At 43.3% G+C, this 16,869-nt stretch overlaps 1 protein-coding gene across 1 annotated transcript in view; it reads left to right on the top strand.

Moving 5' to 3' along the window:
• The window catches only part of PTPRT (protein tyrosine phosphatase receptor type T), a 585,629-nt gene extending 569,760 nt beyond the window's left edge, over positions 1 to 15,869 (top strand). Inside the window, exons 29-35 of the mRNA XM_060277267.1 lie at positions 253 to 402; positions 4,672 to 4,845; positions 7,735 to 7,866; positions 9,379 to 9,504; positions 12,499 to 12,662; positions 13,772 to 13,907; positions 15,585 to 15,869. Of these exons, the coding sequence (XP_060133250.1) occupies positions 253 to 402; positions 4,672 to 4,845; positions 7,735 to 7,866; positions 9,379 to 9,504; positions 12,499 to 12,662; positions 13,772 to 13,907; positions 15,585 to 15,638 (936 nt within the window). The 3' untranslated portion in view covers positions 15,639 to 15,869. The remainder of the gene's footprint in view (positions 1 to 252; positions 403 to 4,671; positions 4,846 to 7,734; positions 7,867 to 9,378; positions 9,505 to 12,498; positions 12,663 to 13,771; positions 13,908 to 15,584) is intronic.
• Positions 15,870 to 16,869: the final 1,000 nt, after the last annotated feature.

Raw genomic sequence — 16,869 nt, 5'->3', positions numbered from 1 at the left:
TGTTTGCCTTGGGATTGGGTTTGCTTTTATCCAGGAGGGGAAAACACACACACACACACACACACACACACACACACACACACACACACTGATAAAATGCAAGCACTTCCCACTCCTGTTGGACGGTAGGAGTGTTTTGCTGACCTGAGAACTCTGAGAGGGAAGGTTGGGCATTTCATTATTAAAGTAGGGTGTGTAAGATTGATCCTGAGGAGACTGACAATGATCAATGTACAACTTCTTACTGCGTAGGAACAGTATGTCTTCGTTCATGATGCCATTCTAGAAGCATGCCTTTGTGGCAACACAGCCATCCCTGTTTGTGAATTCAGATCCATATACTACAACATCAGCAGACTGGATCCGCAGACGAATTCCAGCCAGATTAAAGATGAATTCCAGGTAAAATAAAAATAAAAATGCAGGCCTCGTATTTTGTCAGTCACGGAATAGGTGAAAACTGGCATGTCTCAAATTATAATAGGATGCCCAGGATCCACGCATTGTCAAAATGCCCACATTTGTCACCTTCCATGTATTAGATACAAAAGAGAGTGTGCATAGCTCACAATGGCATATAGTCAGGTTACAGATTTTCCTTCCCTTCTGGGAATGTGGAAGCATCATTTATAGTAAGAATATGTGGTTCAGTAATGGAAACAAAAAGAGGCTCAGGCTGAAAAGTCAGTGGCTATTGGGTGGGTCCCGTTGCATGGATATGTAAGTATGAACAAGTATGTTCATATATGGGGAGTGGGGGGAGAAATTTGATTCCATTCACATTTGAAGCCAAACCTATCTAGTTCACACTTTATGAAATGCTACCATCCTTCCAAATCCACACTTTGAATTTTGAAAGTCATCCTTTGAAATTTGTACTTCTCTGAATTTTGCAGTACAGTTTTCCAGGCAAGTGAAGTGTACAAAAATACATTTACAAGAGTAAAGTATACAAAAAAAAATGCATAAACAACTGGAAATAACATGCTAAAATATTAAGGGTATATGAGTATATTAGAAGAAATTCACACCAGAATACTCCTTACTCTTACTCTTACTTCTACTTCCAAGCACAATTCAAGGTGTTGGTGCTGACCTTTAAAGCCCTAAACGGCTTCAGGTATACCTGAAGGAGCATCTCCACCCCCATTGTTCAGCCCAGACACAGAGATCCAGTGCTGAGGGCCTTCTGGTGGTTCCCTCACTGCGAGAAGCAAAGCTACAGGGAACCAGGCAGAGGGCCTTCTCGGTAGTGGTGCCTGCCCTGTGGAACGGCCTTCCATCGGAGGTCAAGGAGATAAAAAAACTACCTGACATTCAGAAAACACCTAAAGGCAGCCCTCTTTAGGGAAGTTTTTAATCTGTGATATTTTAATGTACGGTATTTTGTTACTTGTTGGAAGCCGCCCAGAGTGGCGGGGGAAACCCAGCCAGATGGGTGGGGTATAAATTTAATAATAATAATAATAACAAAAACAACAACAACAACCACAGGCTGTCCTCACACACCTGATGTTATGGAACTGGGCACCCAGTCAGTATGTGTTAAAGCCAGGCATAAATTAACTACTGAGGTGAGTTTCTTTGTTTGCAGTTTTGTTTGTGTAGCAGATGTCTGTGCATCAGATTGCTTTATTTATGTCAATTTGCAAGACTGCTGAAAAGTTACAGTTCCATGAATCGAAGAAAAGGTGACCAACGGGTGCCTCAACTTCTGCTGCAGATATTTAGTGCTTTCACGAAGGAAACATTTAGGTTGAATGGACGCTTTCGCTAATGTTTGCCTGGGGCTGTGAAACAAAAATGTAACCATTTCTCTCACAGCAGTGAACAAAATGTTCTGCTTCCATTCACCAAATTGTTTGTAAATTGGTTTATGTTACAAAGCTCACCTTGCTTCATCTGAAAATGGCCATTATGAAGCTGGAAGATGGACTTTCTCCCTTTGAAGTGTGCCCAAATCTCATTAACATTTTGTTTACAGCTCTTCTGTTTGTTTCCTCGCAGAGAATCGAAAGGTCATATATCTCTTCCAAAACATTGCTTTACACAAAGGTGTGCTTTTAACCAATAGATTCCATCAGTTTGCTGCTGCCCACTTTTGAACAGGGTCTGGTGAGAAACATCAGCGATTTTGCTGTTTGGCTGAACAACTTTAAGCTGCCCTTATTTAAGTTTCACAATCCTGCTTCAGTACTATCTCCAATGTGCACAAGAGGTGCATTCCGTATATTATTTGTGTAGAATGTTGCAAGCAGTTATGAAGATCTGGATTTAGGGAAATGTAATATGCACCCCATGGGACCCAGGTGGCGCTGTGGTTAAATCACTGAGCCTAGGGCTTGCTGATCAGAAGGTCGGCAGTTCGAATCCCTGTGACGGGGTGAGCTCCCGTTGCTTGGTCCCAGCTCCTGCCAACCTAGCAGTTCGAAAGCACGTCAAAATGCAAGTAGATAAATAGGAACCACTACAGCGGGAAGGTAAACGGCGTTTCCGTGTGCTGCTCTGGTTTGCCAGAAGTGGCTTTGTCATGCTGGCCACATGACCTGGAAGCTATACGCTGGCTCCCTCGGCCAATAATGCGAGATGAGCGCGCAACCCCAGAGTCGGTCACGACTGGACCTAATGGTCAGGGGTCCCTTTACCTTTACCTAATATGCACCCCATAAGTTACTACAGTGCCCCACTCATCTTCTCTGATTCAGAAAAACAAACACCTTCCTGGCTCTTTGAAAACTGCACAACCAGTATTCAAAGCACCAAGAAGGTAGACAAGCATCTATCTCAGAGAGGATGCCATTGAGATTTGCCACAAGGTAAGAAGTTGGACTGTGTAAGAAGTTGCCACCAGGTAACTGGTTGGAGGCTTGCTGGTGGGGGATGTTGAGACCCTATCAGGAATGTGGTGGTGGTCAGACCTTTGAAATTAAGAGCATCAGCAGAACCATGCTGGATCAGGCCAAAGGCCCATCTAGTCCAGCATCCTGTTCTCACAGTGCGCCAACCAGATGCCAATGGGAAGCCCAAAAGGAGGACTTGAGCACATCAGGAGCTCAGGTCCTGGTTAAGGGCTACATCAAGTCTACAGATCTGGGCTCTGGCACCTTCTTTATATAAATGATGAATGGGCCAGATCTCACTGTGAATTCTCCTGTGTAGTCACATATGCAATGTACACATTGAAAACGTGGCTGCCATACATAAAACTAGAGTAGATTCTGATTTATGATCACTCTATGTATCTGAATGACACCCAGAGGCCTTTGTTGGTACCATGACTTTAGTTTGCTGATCTGTATAAAAGAAGATTTAGTTTCCAGCTCCAGCCTCTTAAATAAACCCTATGTACATTAACTGAATGGCTGCAGGGATGGAGAGAGGAGACCAGGGTGACATTAAAAGGTGCAGGTTTGCTTGTTTTTACAGCTAACTGCATGATCTGGAGCTGTGGGCATGTTTGAGTGTTGGTTTATCAAGATTAGTGGGAAAGAGACATTGATTAATCACTAAGAGGCCAAATGTCTAGCCCTTCTCGTGATGCAGCTCATCATGTGCATCCGGGCAAAGGAATGTCATTACAAGGAATTTTAGGTTCTACTTTGTGCCAGACAGTTGCCTGAGAGAACTCCATCAAAAGGATTTAGCACTCCAAGAGAGCATTCTGGCCTAAATAATTTTTTTGGATGGTTCTAGTTATCTATAGCATGCATCAATTCCTGCTGAGATCACAGATTTGAGCATCAAACATGGATTTGTCAGTTTGAAGTCTTTTTATTCGAGTTCTGATTTTAATGTTTGGAATACCAGGAATCTATGTGAAATAATAAATGAGTGTTATTCAGTATGGTGTTGGTTCAATCAATTTAATAGCTACGTAGGAAAAACTGGTTGAGCTTCTAACCTTAATATACTTTCTTAGATGAACCGTAATGATTTTACAAGTTTAAAAGCATGAACAAAGGCTCTGAGTGCACCCATTTTTAGCAAAAGCTGATATAATCTAAAGATACACAGTACCTTCAGGTTTGCTACGGAGTAATATTCTTTGACTTAGCTCTTTAAACTGAAAGAAATGAAAACACCCAATAACATATGAAATGTAGCTGGAGTACAATGTAATAATAAATATGAACATTTAAAGCTGAACTTAAATTAAGATGGGCAGATTTCACCTATCACAAGCCTGGAAGCTTCAGTGACTCTTGCATGGTATGGACATTATCTGGTCTTACTATTAGCATAGACATCCAAAATAGCCACAACTAAGGTGATATCAGACATGACTCACACCATTATGTTTTATGTGTTGTCGCTTGGTCATACTTTTCATGTTCTTTGGCTGCTCAGATACCTTATTGGGTTCCTGCAGAAAAGAATATTAAACATACATTTTCTGAAATATTAAAAACAGCCTCAAAGCAAGTGTTCGGTTTTCAGCACTCTGCAAGCACCGGGAAAGTTTCAAACCTGAATTATGAAGGAAGGTGATTCTATCCTCCGCCACCCCAATGTACCAGTATGAGTTCCAGCCTTGCATGTTGAGAAGATTTACAAGTTCAGTCTGCCTGCTATCAGATAGATTGGCCAAAGAGAACACTTGTATTTTATGTGTAAAATCACATCTTTTTATGTTAAACACTAATCAGCTCCTGTTTCTTCCCTTGCCTACAGACCCTTAATATAGTAACGCCTCGAGTACGGCCAGAAGATTGCAGCATTGGACTCTTGCCAAGGAACCACGACAAGAATCGCTGCATGGATGTACTCCCCTTGGATCGGTGCCTCCCCTTCCTTATCTCTGTTGATGGGGAATCAAGTAATTACATTAACGCTGCACTCATGGATGTAAGCAAACCTCATGTTTTCTTCTGTATAGATAAATAGAAAATGGGCAGCTCTAGCGAAATATTTTCTGCCAGTTACAGTGGTATGTTTATCAGGATATTTTTGTTGTTGTTGTTGTTATTCCCTAAACCAAGTGTCAATGGAAATTAACCACAAGCATACTGGTCCCGCAAACCTGTCTGCTTATTCCTTTTCCATTGCCTATGTGCTCAGTTCAGGCTATCGTTCTTGTGAGAACCTCTGCTGTACAATCAAATGTTTGCATCTCTTACCAAAAAGGGGGAAAAAAGGCTTAAGATACGTTTAGACACAGTATGTAGTCTTGTCAAAGTGATTCAGAGGCACTGTGATACTGGGTACATATCCGTTATCTAACAGCCGAGTGAGCAAAGGCCTTTACTGCTTCACTAAGCAAAAGCTGTTTTCTGCACAACCCGTCTGTGTCTAACTCTGGGTTGTGCTGCTGCCAGCAATGAAACCGCCGTATTTTTCACATTTACAGAGATTGGACAGTGATCAATTCCACTATGAAGCTGAGATCATCCTCATGTCTTACAAACCCCTTCTGATCTTTCACCCGCTGTCCTTATTACAGATTGGAATTTTTTAAAAAGTGCTTATTGACTAATTATCAGCAGTGACCTGTGAGGGGGTAGAGGTGTGGCAGGCAGAAATAGGCCACCATTTTTGAACAGCAATTGAGGGGAAGGGAATGAAATACAGACACACACATAAAGGCCTGGTGTCCTTAACTGTGGTTCAGATCTATGTCTGCACTAGGGTTGTCAGACTCAATAGAGGATAGGACTTCTGTGCCTTTGATTGCCCTGCTCTCTTTTGAGTCTGGAAACCTTAAAGAGAAACCAGCAGACCCTTTGTTTAATTTCCAAGCAAAGGGTCTGCTGGTTTCTCTTCAAGGTTTCCAGACTCAAAAGAGAGCAGGGCAATTAAAGGCACAGAAGTCCTGTCCTCTATTAAGTCTGGCAACCCTAGTCTGCACCAACATTAAAAGTGGTTGATTCCCGCCCCCCCCCCCCCCGCCCCCGGATGTGCTTCTACCCTGAGTTAGAGTAAGGTTACCAGACTTTTCCCAAAGAATCCGAGGACATTTTTCAACTTCCTACTAAATAGATGGATTTTGTCAGGGGACTGATTTGTAAATCCGGGGAAATGGGGACATCTGGTAACCTTAAGTTAGAGGCATCTCATAGTTAGGATGAACTATAGTTAATAGTGCAGGCATAATATCAAATCATGGCTAATGGGAAATTGTATAATGGAAGCAATGGAAACAAAGGGGGAGAATGCAAAGATCAAGAAAGAAAGCAGTCTTGTGGTCCATTCCCAATCTCTTAATGTTTGGCATTACACCAGCACTAGTCCTGATCCATGTTGGTTTGATCTCTATTTTTGAGTAGGAACAGAAGGTCATGTATCCCCCTATTACACTGGCCAATTGTTTTAAGGAGTTAAATGTCTGCATTTTAGACTGATCCCTTATGCTAATCCACGTGCACTCCACAGATGTTTAGAAGGGATTGTTTACTCACTTAAACCATAAGCCACAGTCAAAATACAATAATGCTTTACATATGTAATCTCTTTTCATGCCAGCATTTTCATATACTTTAAAGCACAGATGAAGCACAGGAATTTTGTAAATCCACGTGATGGCAAAGGCATTGTCAATTGCAGACTCTGGGCATAGTGGGTAGGCTAATCAGAACAAATAATGGGTAGCTCTTCACAGTTCTGTAGAAGGAGGAATATTGTCAGGTGCAGTTTGTCAAGTGTGGTGTTTCAGGCAGGAGGCAAATTGCACACACCTAAACTCCTTTTTCTACATAGCTATTAAACATACTTATTATATGTCCATAATCTTCAGAATACAAAATGGTGGGTTGTTGTTGTTTTGTTGTTTAAAAAAGAAATAAAATTCATTTCTCAAAACAGTGAAGAAAAAAATGTCAAACCTTCAGCAAATGTGCAAATAGGATGGAGGGGGGATTTAATCAGTTCACATTTATAGGCAAACTTACTGAATTTCCCCTTTCCAAAGCAATGCATGAACTGAAAAACAGCCATTCTTTGCAATTTACACTTCTCTTAATTTAGCAAAGCAGTTCTCTAAGCCAGGTAATGTGTGAAAATTGCATTTTACTAGGGCAAAGTGCATAAAACTGCATATATTAGTGGACACAGCATATAAACATGCATTGTTGAAGAGAAAAATACAAAGATGTGCATGTTATTGCATACAAATGCAGATATTAGGAGAAATTTGCACTGGACCTGTTTCTTTTTCTTTTCTTCATAAAGCAGCCTTCGCAAACCGCATTGCAAACTGGTTTTGGAACTGTGTGGAATTGAAAGAGCAGCCTTTGTGACAATATAGGGCTGAATTGTTAAATGAAAAGAAGTAAACAACTCCTGTTGTGGCGGGTGGGCGGGCAGCTGTAGTACATTCCCATTCTGCAAGCCTGCTTAGATCTTCATATCCTGACGACTCTGCTTTCAGTGTCTTTAGAAAAAGGGAAGTCCTTCTTCCAGCTGTCCCCTTCAATCATTTCCTCAAATTATCATCATTATTTTTGCCGAGTCTTGACACATAAATAATTCATAAGGGATAATCCTCATTCTTATGGCACTTCTCTAATGAAATGTCTTCATTGGGATCCCATTACAAAGGCTCCATTCATTCAATGTGCAGCGATAACAAGGAGTGTGAGGTGCGATTTGTATAATCTGGTTACATGGCTTCGTTTGCCTGCCCACAGCCTCCTGGGTTTAATATTCTTCTGAAATCAATGGTGATTGATTTTCCCCCACTAACATTAATCCCTTCTTTTTCTTTCTCTTTCTCTTCCTCCCTGCCAACTCTTTTGTCAGAGCCACAAGCAACCTGCTGCCTTTATAGTTACCCAGCATCCTTTACCCAACACAGTAGCAGATTTTTGGAGGCTGGTGTTTGATTACAACTGCTCCTCTATTGTGATGCTGAACGAAATGGATGCTGCACAAGTAGGTAGTTTCTGGGGTGTGTGTGAGAGAGAGTGAGTTCATACAGACCAGGCACCTTCTGCCAGTCTTTTCTAGGCTAAATACTCTGATCAAAACAGTAACTAAATATATGCATCCAAACTGATTTCCAGAAAACTGATTTATTTCAAAGTAGTTGCTTCTCATGTGATCAGAGATCAGAGATAAGCCTTGGCAGTCCTGGGCTCCTCCCAGATTTCTTTGGACAATTATGCTGATCTTTGTTGCAGTGAGGGGAGAGATTCTCACATGTTGAGACTGCCATATCTGGGGTTGGCTCAAGACTTCAGGCAGTATACTACTAATGTGGCACATCAGCACAAGGATTTCTGCTTGCGCAATGAAACAGTCCCCCTCACCTTCTCATGCAGGCCCTGCACCATCTCCAAATCTGATCTGGAGGGTTGAGGGAGGGACCCCTAGGGCAAAATTAAAAGAATGTGCAGGGGGACAGGGATAGCAGAAATCCTTGTGTTGATGGAACATTTGCCTTAGTGCTATGTAGGATTCCACCTTTGATTTCTACCATGGCAGTCATGAGGCTGTCTCATCACAACATGTTATTGGCCTACAACATTGGCCAGGCACACACTCAATTTGGTTTGCTCTATCTTGAAGGGTCCTGTTGAAGTGATATACCCCCAGAGGCTTATGGATTCTGAAGGATTCCAAGGGATTCTAGGGAATTTTCATATTGATTCAGCTGATGTTCCCTATTGAAACTTTGGCCACTCTGAGGAATGTAGGGACCACTCTGGATGCAGTCTCAATCCCAAATTAAATCATCAGGCTTCAGAGGAGAGTCTAGCTACTGCTTGAAGCACCATTTAGACCCCTTTCTTGCATAGATGGAAAGAAAGGAAAGGGAGAAACCGTGGCAATCTCATGTTTAACGCTAAGTGCACTCCTTCTGAAAAGTGCTTAGAATCATTCCCATGCCAAATAAAAAGAGGAGGCACTGATATGCCCCCTCACCCCATGTTCATGGAGGACAAATGGTCCCACAAAAATAGGGAAGGAAAAATTGTCTTTGTCTTATGTGTGAAACACTGTTGAAAGCATTATCTGAACAAAATCACTTCTGGCTTCATCCAACAAGAGTAAGCTACAAGGCATGAATCAGTTTGCTAGATGCCTTTGCCTTATGAAGTTCTGGGTTCTGAACATGGAGAGGAGAAATGTTATCAAGCATCTGTTCTTCATGAGTTTTCAAAATCCCGTGCATGCAACATCCTCTAAGAAATTATTGGTTTGGTCAATTCTGACATTGATGATTGCCAATTTGATGCTGGGGGTCAGGAGGCTGAATACGGGCTCCCCTCATATTCTATATTCATTATGTTATATAGATGGCAAATCATGTTAAAGGTTTCACTATTATAACTGGCTATCTTCTCATTTGATGTAATGGGTTTTAGTGTAAAAGCTGGAATGTTGCAGGTTCCTCCATTCTAATTTTGGTTTGTGACGTGCTTCCATTTTCTCTATGAGCAGCTCTGCATGCAGTACTGGCCAGAGAAGACATCCTGTTGTTATGGGCCAATCCAGGTGGAATTCGTTTCTGCTGATATTGATGAAGACATCATCAATAGGATATTCCGGATCTGCAACATGGCAAGGGTAAAAAGATACAATCCCTGGTTTTAACCCTGGCATTTAGTCTGGGGTTGGTCCCCTGGACAACTCCATCAGATCAATAAGCTTTAAGTATACAGAGGTGTGGCTGCAAAGTTCTCACACACAGGAACAGATGCAGCTGCCTTATACCAAGTCAGATAATGGAGTGGCAGTGGCTCTCCAAGGTTTCAGGTGGGGGATATTCCCAGCCCACCCTGGAGAGGTGAGGGGTTGAATCTTCCCCAAGTTGCCTTCTTGCCCACTCAGGTGAGCTTGTACCACAGGCTTTGTGTGCTCTCTTCCTCTCCACTCCCTACTCCCCACACCAAACCTCAGCTTCTACTTCTTATGGTTGAGGGCTCCCTCTCTACCTCCCTCCCTTGTCTTTCCACAACTTAAAGGTATAGGTAAAGGGATACCTAACCATTAGGTCCAATCGTGACCGCTTCTGGGGTTGTGGCGCTCAACTCGAGTTATTGGCCGAGGGAGCCAGTGTACAGCTTCCGGGTCATGTGTGGCCAGCATGACTAAGCTGCTTCTGGTGAACCAGAGCAGCACACGGAAATGCTGTTTACCTTCCTGCTTGGAGTGGTACCTATTTATCTACTTGCACTTTGACATGCTTTCGAAGTGCTAGGTTGGCAGGAGCTGGGACCGAGCAACAGGAGCTCACCCCGTTGCAGGGATTCGAACCGCTGACCTTATGATCAGCAAGCCCTAGGCTCTGTGGTTTAACCCACAGCGCCACCTGGTCCCTCTTTCCACAACTTATCTTTAAAAGTTATCTTTAAAACACTATTCACACGATCACTGCAGCATATCTCTTTCTGCTTCCAGCTCTGTTTCCCTGGAGACTATACCACCCTCCAGTTGTCCTTGAATTCCCCTGATTGCCCTTGATCTTGGAGGAGCTATGCTGGGCAGATTCCGCAGCAAGGAAGTGGGCAGGAAGGCAGGATGGGCAGTGCTAGTGGGAGGCAAGTGCCTCCCCAAAGGAGGAGATCATGCCCCCACTACCCCCCAATCGCTGGACTCCTGTCATTAACAAACCTGGTCCCCCCCACCCCCGAGATCTTACCATGTAAAGACACAACTTATCCACCTAGAAATATACTTTGCCCCTTTTGTTCTCTCCCACCCCCAAATTAATTTCCGTTGCCATCACTGGATGGATCCAAGATCTGCCATAGGGATGGTTAGGGAAAGGATCTGAGTCAAATTCAGCTTCCACATTTTCAAAGAATTTAATGTTACTTTTTAGCACTCAGACATTTATTAGCACAGAAGGGTCATTTGAGGTAAAAACTTTTTTTGTCATTTCCCAACAGCAGGAACTTGCAGACCCCCCACCTATTACTAGCATGTACTTACACACTCTTTTGTCTCTAGATGTCACCCATTCCTGGCAAATATCTGATCCCTCTAACCTGTTACCTATCCGTATCTTTGAGCCTGAAGATGAAAGGGAAACAGAGTGCTTACAAACTATGATTCTCTGAAAAGTCTCAGGAAATCTTGTACTGCCAATGGCAAAGATTACATTGATGTTCAGCATCCGTCAGAGTAATTTGTCCCACGCAATTAAGTACCAACTCTCTATTGATTGCTTGTCTGTTAAAAAGCTGGTCATAGTGGGCCTCAGGGAGAAAAAAAGACATACCTTTTTTGTCAGCTACTGTATGAATCAGATACTAATTCCAAGAACTAGCTTTCTGCAAATGTTTTCTCATGACATTCAGGAGAAGAAATTATTGATCCTGTTAGCTACCAGCCATTTCTTCCATGCTCTAAACCAGCGGTTTTCAACCAGTGTGCCATGGCACCCTGGGGTGCCTTGAATGATGGTCAGGGGTGCCATGGACAACACTGGTCTCCTTCCCACCCTCCTTTTTTTAAAAAATAACATTTTATTAATTTTCCAAAAATAACAAAAAAATCAAAAAAGTAAACCATAATTTTGCTTGACTTCCCTCCACTCCCTCTCTTGTTTAGGGGTACTCTCATTTTCCTACTCATATTGAAATACTGCCCCTCAATGAGGCCAAACTTAGATTCACAAAATGTTTAGGGGTATGTGTCCCCCTGCAAACCCCCAGAAAAAAGCACTGGGTGAGAGGCTGCCAGCTCTGCAGGCAAGGGGTGACATAACTGGGTTTTTGAGCCCCACAGGGGTGCCACAGAAAGAATGCAGTTGGGCAAGCGAGATGTGGACTAAAAAAGGTTGAAAACCTCTGTTCTAAACTGTGGATGAGGAACCTGTGGAAATTCAGGCACTGCTGGACTCCAAATTCCCATGAACCCCAGCTCTGTTTGCCAGGAATGATGGGAGTTTAGTGGTATACACACCATACATTTAAAACACATTTATGCCACCTTAGCAGTCATGGTTTCCCTCAAAGAATCCTGCAAACTGTATTTTATCCCTCACAAAGCTATAATTCCCAGCACCCTTACCAAACTACAGTTCAAAAGATTCCTTGAGGGGGAGCATGACTGTTAAAGTAACAAGAGTATTTTACATGTATTGTGTAGATGTGACCTTGGAAAACAACATCTGCAGAACCAAAGGTTCCCCACACCTAGTATAGATCCATCTCATTCCATGAGTCTCCAGACAGTGATTACAAGAGGTCTGAATTGTCTTGTCTTGACATGGCACCCCCAGCCTCATTTCCTCAAGCAGGAAAAATAAGCAAGTAAAAATGAGCAAGTCTTGCATCAGTTCATCTAGCATAACTGAATCCCTTCCTGATATTGTTTACTTTGTTGATGTGTCAACATGAATAAACTTCCCTGCAAGTGAAAACAGCTTGAAGTTGCTTCCATTGGTCTCCTTTTACAGTGGGCAGTAGGAGTAGGAAGTAGGAAGCCTCTTTCTTACAATGGGATATAGAAGAGGACTCTCAGAAGACAAGCACATGGTCTTCTGAGAGTACATAAAAGGTCTCATACAAGTCCTTCACACAGCCCAACCAAGATGTATTTCTTTTCTTTTAGCCCCAGGATGGGTACCGTATTGTCCAGCATTTGCAGTACATTGGTTGGCCAGCATATAGAGACATACCTCCTTCCAAGCGCTCCCTCTTGAAGGTGGTCAGGAGGCTGGAGAAGTGGCAGGAGCAGTATGATGGGCGAGATGGGAGAACTGTGGTCCATTGCCTGTAAGTAGTTCGCCTTTGTTTTCTGTGCTCAGTATTGGTTACAAATCAGAAAAGCAGGGAAGCACTGCTGATGAAATAAGCCTTCATGTCCGATGCTTTGATGGAACAACATACCCTGCATTTGTACGTGTGTATACCGTAGTGTTGCTGATCCAAATGCCTGCTGAGCAGAATTGCATAGAATTGCAGGGCCAGGAAACACCATCTAGTTCAGGGCTGGGACAAGTTGAATGGGCCTTGATCAGTGTCCTATGGAGGGCTCCTTTGTCCATTGGTAGATCCTGGGGGGCTTATCAAGGGAGAGCAGCAAGATCTAGTCCAGGCTTCCTCAACCTTGGCCCTCCAGATGTTTTGAGACTACAGTTCCCAGCGTCCCCTGACCACTGGTCCTGCTAGCTAGGGATCATGGGAGTTATAGGCCAAAAAAAAAAAAATCTGGAGGGCCAAGGTTAAGGAAGTCACTACTTAAATTTCACAAAGTAACCCCAAGCAAGCAGTGCTCCAGGGCATTGTTGGAAATCTAAAGAGCAGCTAGATCTGGTATGCCTTCATGATGCTACCCAGGTATGTCTCACCTTCTGCTGTGTGCACTGGATGGTTACCTCCTCCTACCTGGCCAGTCCCCCCTGGCAACACCTCCCCCAGCTGGATTGGATGGCTGGCTGTGTGGGCGGAGACCACAGGTATCCAGCCCAGGGAGGTGGTGCCAGCCTCAGAACTGCTAAGGGCTATCCAGGGGTTCCCAGGGGCTGTGTGCAACCGCACAAAATGTGCACCCCTTTTTATATGAGGAACAGTCATTGTTTTTTTTAAATGGCCCTGATCTGCTTAAGTATTGGGCAGCTGAGGCAAGATCCTTCAAACCCAACACTTCTAATCTTTAAAATAATATTCCAGTCTATCATAGAATAGAGCCTTATCCCTATCAGTGCATGAAGGAGGGAAGTGGATCCCACAGTTGGTGTCTGCTACTTCCATGTGCAGCTTTGCAAATCAATAGGGCACATTGCATGGCAGGATGGGGGGGGGGAGAGACAAATAAGCCACTCCTCAAAGTCCTCAGCTAATGCAAATCCCCCTACTTTCCCCGTCTTTCCTTATGCACCTAGGAATGGGGGTGGCCGCAGTGGCACCTTCTGCGCAATCTGCAGTGTGTGTGAAATGATCCAGCAGCAGAACATCATTGATGTTTTTCACATAGTGAAAACCCTACGGAACAACAAATCCAACATGGTGGAGACACTGGTAAGTACTGTAGGCTGGGTTATGGTGTAGGAATGCATCTCTAGTGAGATGCTTACACTACAGGCCAGTTTCAAATTTAATTCTGTGGGTGGAATTCAACATCAGGCTAAGGAGAACCATTCCATCAGCCAGCACAAGCATTCCTGTTTGCAAGATGAAATGAGCTACCCTCCCACCCCCTGCACACTGAGTTCTCCTGACCCTTCTGAGCAGATTTGGGGAGAACCAGAGTAGGTCCCATTATGCTAGTGGGATTCAACATGCTGGCTTCTGCTAGTGCAACAACGTAGTTGAATTTGGCCCTACGCTTCAGCTCGGATGCTTTGTGCTTTTGGGGTGATTGCCAATTAATTTGATTCACTTCCACCTCACCCTTCATTGTTGACGCACTAGGCACCAACTTAAACTGGGGTGCCACCACACAGAAGGCCCTCTCGTGTTAATGCGTAACATACCATTTCTGTCTGTGGAACACTGAGAAGGAATCTCAAAGGCCTCTTATGTTGGCCTTTGGAGGAATACAAGTTAAGGTTCAACTAACAAAGAGGCAAGTATTAGAAATGAATAGTGCTGGGTATGCATTATCTTGGCCACATTTCATTCTGGATATTGAAAGATAAAAAAAGTCCCTGAAAATGAACAAATGTTATCACCCCCACTGTCACCCAGCTTCACTTGGTTGTGACTGTCTCCATCAGTTTCAATAGACATCAGACAGCTAGCAAGGAGCTTTAAAAGCTTTATGTTTCCTACATGTGCACACATAACTCCTCCCAATAAGTTGCAAGCCATAAATATTTGTGCCATAATTTAAAGCCCTTTTAGAGTTACACGTCAACATGCATAGCCCATTGGAACTATTCTCTCCCCCCCCCCCTAGTTTGCAAACATTATGGAAATAATTATGTTATTTACTGCATTGTTTTTGACGTTTAACCTCTACTGAAATTAATCATGTCATTAAGGAATAAGGAGATGAATAACATAGGTTTTAGCTGAAGTCAAACTGGAATGAAATGGATCAGGGGAGCCAACTTGGGCCCCAGATTATGGTGCTCAGTGTGCTGACATCATGACGTCATGTGCGGTGTGATGTCATGACGTCATGCAGGCACTCCCGGCCTCAGAACCTGACTTCCGGTGGTACCTGATGACCTCATGAGACCTGAGAGATGCTTTCCAAGGTCTTGCAAGACCACAGAAGTTACATGCAGGCCCTGCGGTGTGGGTGCTGAACACCCACAATTTTTTGTGGGTGTTCAGGCACTTAGAGCCCCATATAGTTGGCACCTCTGAAATGGATACAGTGCTTATCACAATAAACCCAGGACTGGATGGAAATAAGCAGTGCTTTTCTATGGCGGGACGCAGGGGGATGCATACCCCTAAACATTTTGTGAATCGAAGTTTGGCTTCATTGAGGGGCAGTATTTCAATATGAGTAGGAAAATGAGAGTGCCCCTAAACATTTTTTTAAAGAAAAAAAGCAGTGGAAATAGCCATTTCCTTACATCCCTGCTCAGAGGAGACACATTGTCCATTAATTTCAATGGGCATACTCTGAATAGGACTCATATTGGAGACAATCCAAAACTTACATGCTCAAGTAGAACAGGAGGATGAGGCTCATAAAAGCTCTTTTTTCTCATCAGGCTCTCTCTTTTTCTTCTCTTTTAGGAACAATATAAATTTGTATACGAGGTTGCACTGGAATACTTGAGTTCATTTTAGCCCATGAAAGGTGGGGAGCTTGCTGATTTCCAAAAGCCCTGATATCTGAAGGACACTGGTTCCCCTCGTACTTAAAGGGAGCGATGGGGTGAGGAAAGCAAAGCTCTTCACCCTGGAGCAAGAGACTAGGTCAGATCTCAGTGCAATTGGAAGGAGGAGGGATCTGCTACCATCTGCTTTCTCCAGGAATGTCTCTCACTTTTTAAACAACCTACTGTACAAATTGGCAAGCCAAGAGGCAGGCTGGAAGACTGGTTTCTAATCCTTTCTGACTGCTTCACTCTGCCATTTTGGATGTGTATTTTTGTTTCTCCTTGATACGAACGGGGAAGGGGGATTACTGGAATAATCAGTCGCCTTTCAACTCCTCTTTCTCTTCGCCTTCCCCGCAAATCCTCACTTTATGTTTTTCGTTTTCTATACCAGCCGTTTGGCAAAAGAGGAAAGCTTCAGTAGACCCACGTTAAGGCTTTCAGCACAGTGAGTCTTTGTGGTCAGTTTTTCAAATGAAAAGGCCACTGCAATGGAGCTGTAGTTTTCTGTCTGCTCCCATTGTCTTAGAAGCAGGCCATGGAACCAAGAGGCTGTTGGTGAATTTGCTGCCTTGGTTGCTACACAGTGCTTCTCAATTTCCAATGTTGTGCATGGGTTGGTTCATAGCGGCTTCAGCGTTGGTGAAGCAGTTCTGTTAAATCGCACCTCCTAGCCATCTAAATCGAAGACATCCTAAAATTATCTTCATGCTTCAAACAATTATTGGTCTTTGGTTTGTAATGAAATTAATTCAGTTTTACCTTAAGCACTTGTTTGTGTACAATGTCTCTTTAAAAGCAGGATGCCATGGAGGGGCGGGCTTGTTATATATCTGCTGGTTGTTTTGCAGCTTGGAGGTTGTCTGCACCTTCTATATAGTCATTTTCTGAGGGCAAGTTCTGTAAGAGAATAGGCAATAATGGTCAGTCTGGCAGGCTCATCAGAGATACAACTACCTGTTTTGGCAAGCTTCACTAGACTACTATAACTGAGCCTGTAAGAATGGGTGACTGCAGTTTCACACCATCTAATGAACTGAGTTATATGGGGAAATATAACAGGTGAACTCATTATGAGTTTGCAGCAGAGTCAGGTTTACAGGTTAACCTTGCCAATCAAAATTCTCAAAACAAGGAATGTGATGTAGACCTATCTGGCTGTGAGAGTCGAGAGATGATGTGGAGTATTCATAACTCAG

This window comes from Zootoca vivipara, chromosome 7, assembly GCF_963506605.1.
Source record: "Zootoca vivipara chromosome 7, rZooViv1.1, whole genome shotgun sequence".
Classification (NCBI taxonomy): Eukaryota; Metazoa; Chordata; class Lepidosauria; order Squamata; family Lacertidae; genus Zootoca; species Zootoca vivipara.
The sequence above is the reverse complement of the archived record's forward strand: the minus strand, read 5'-3'. Positions and strand labels throughout refer to the sequence as shown.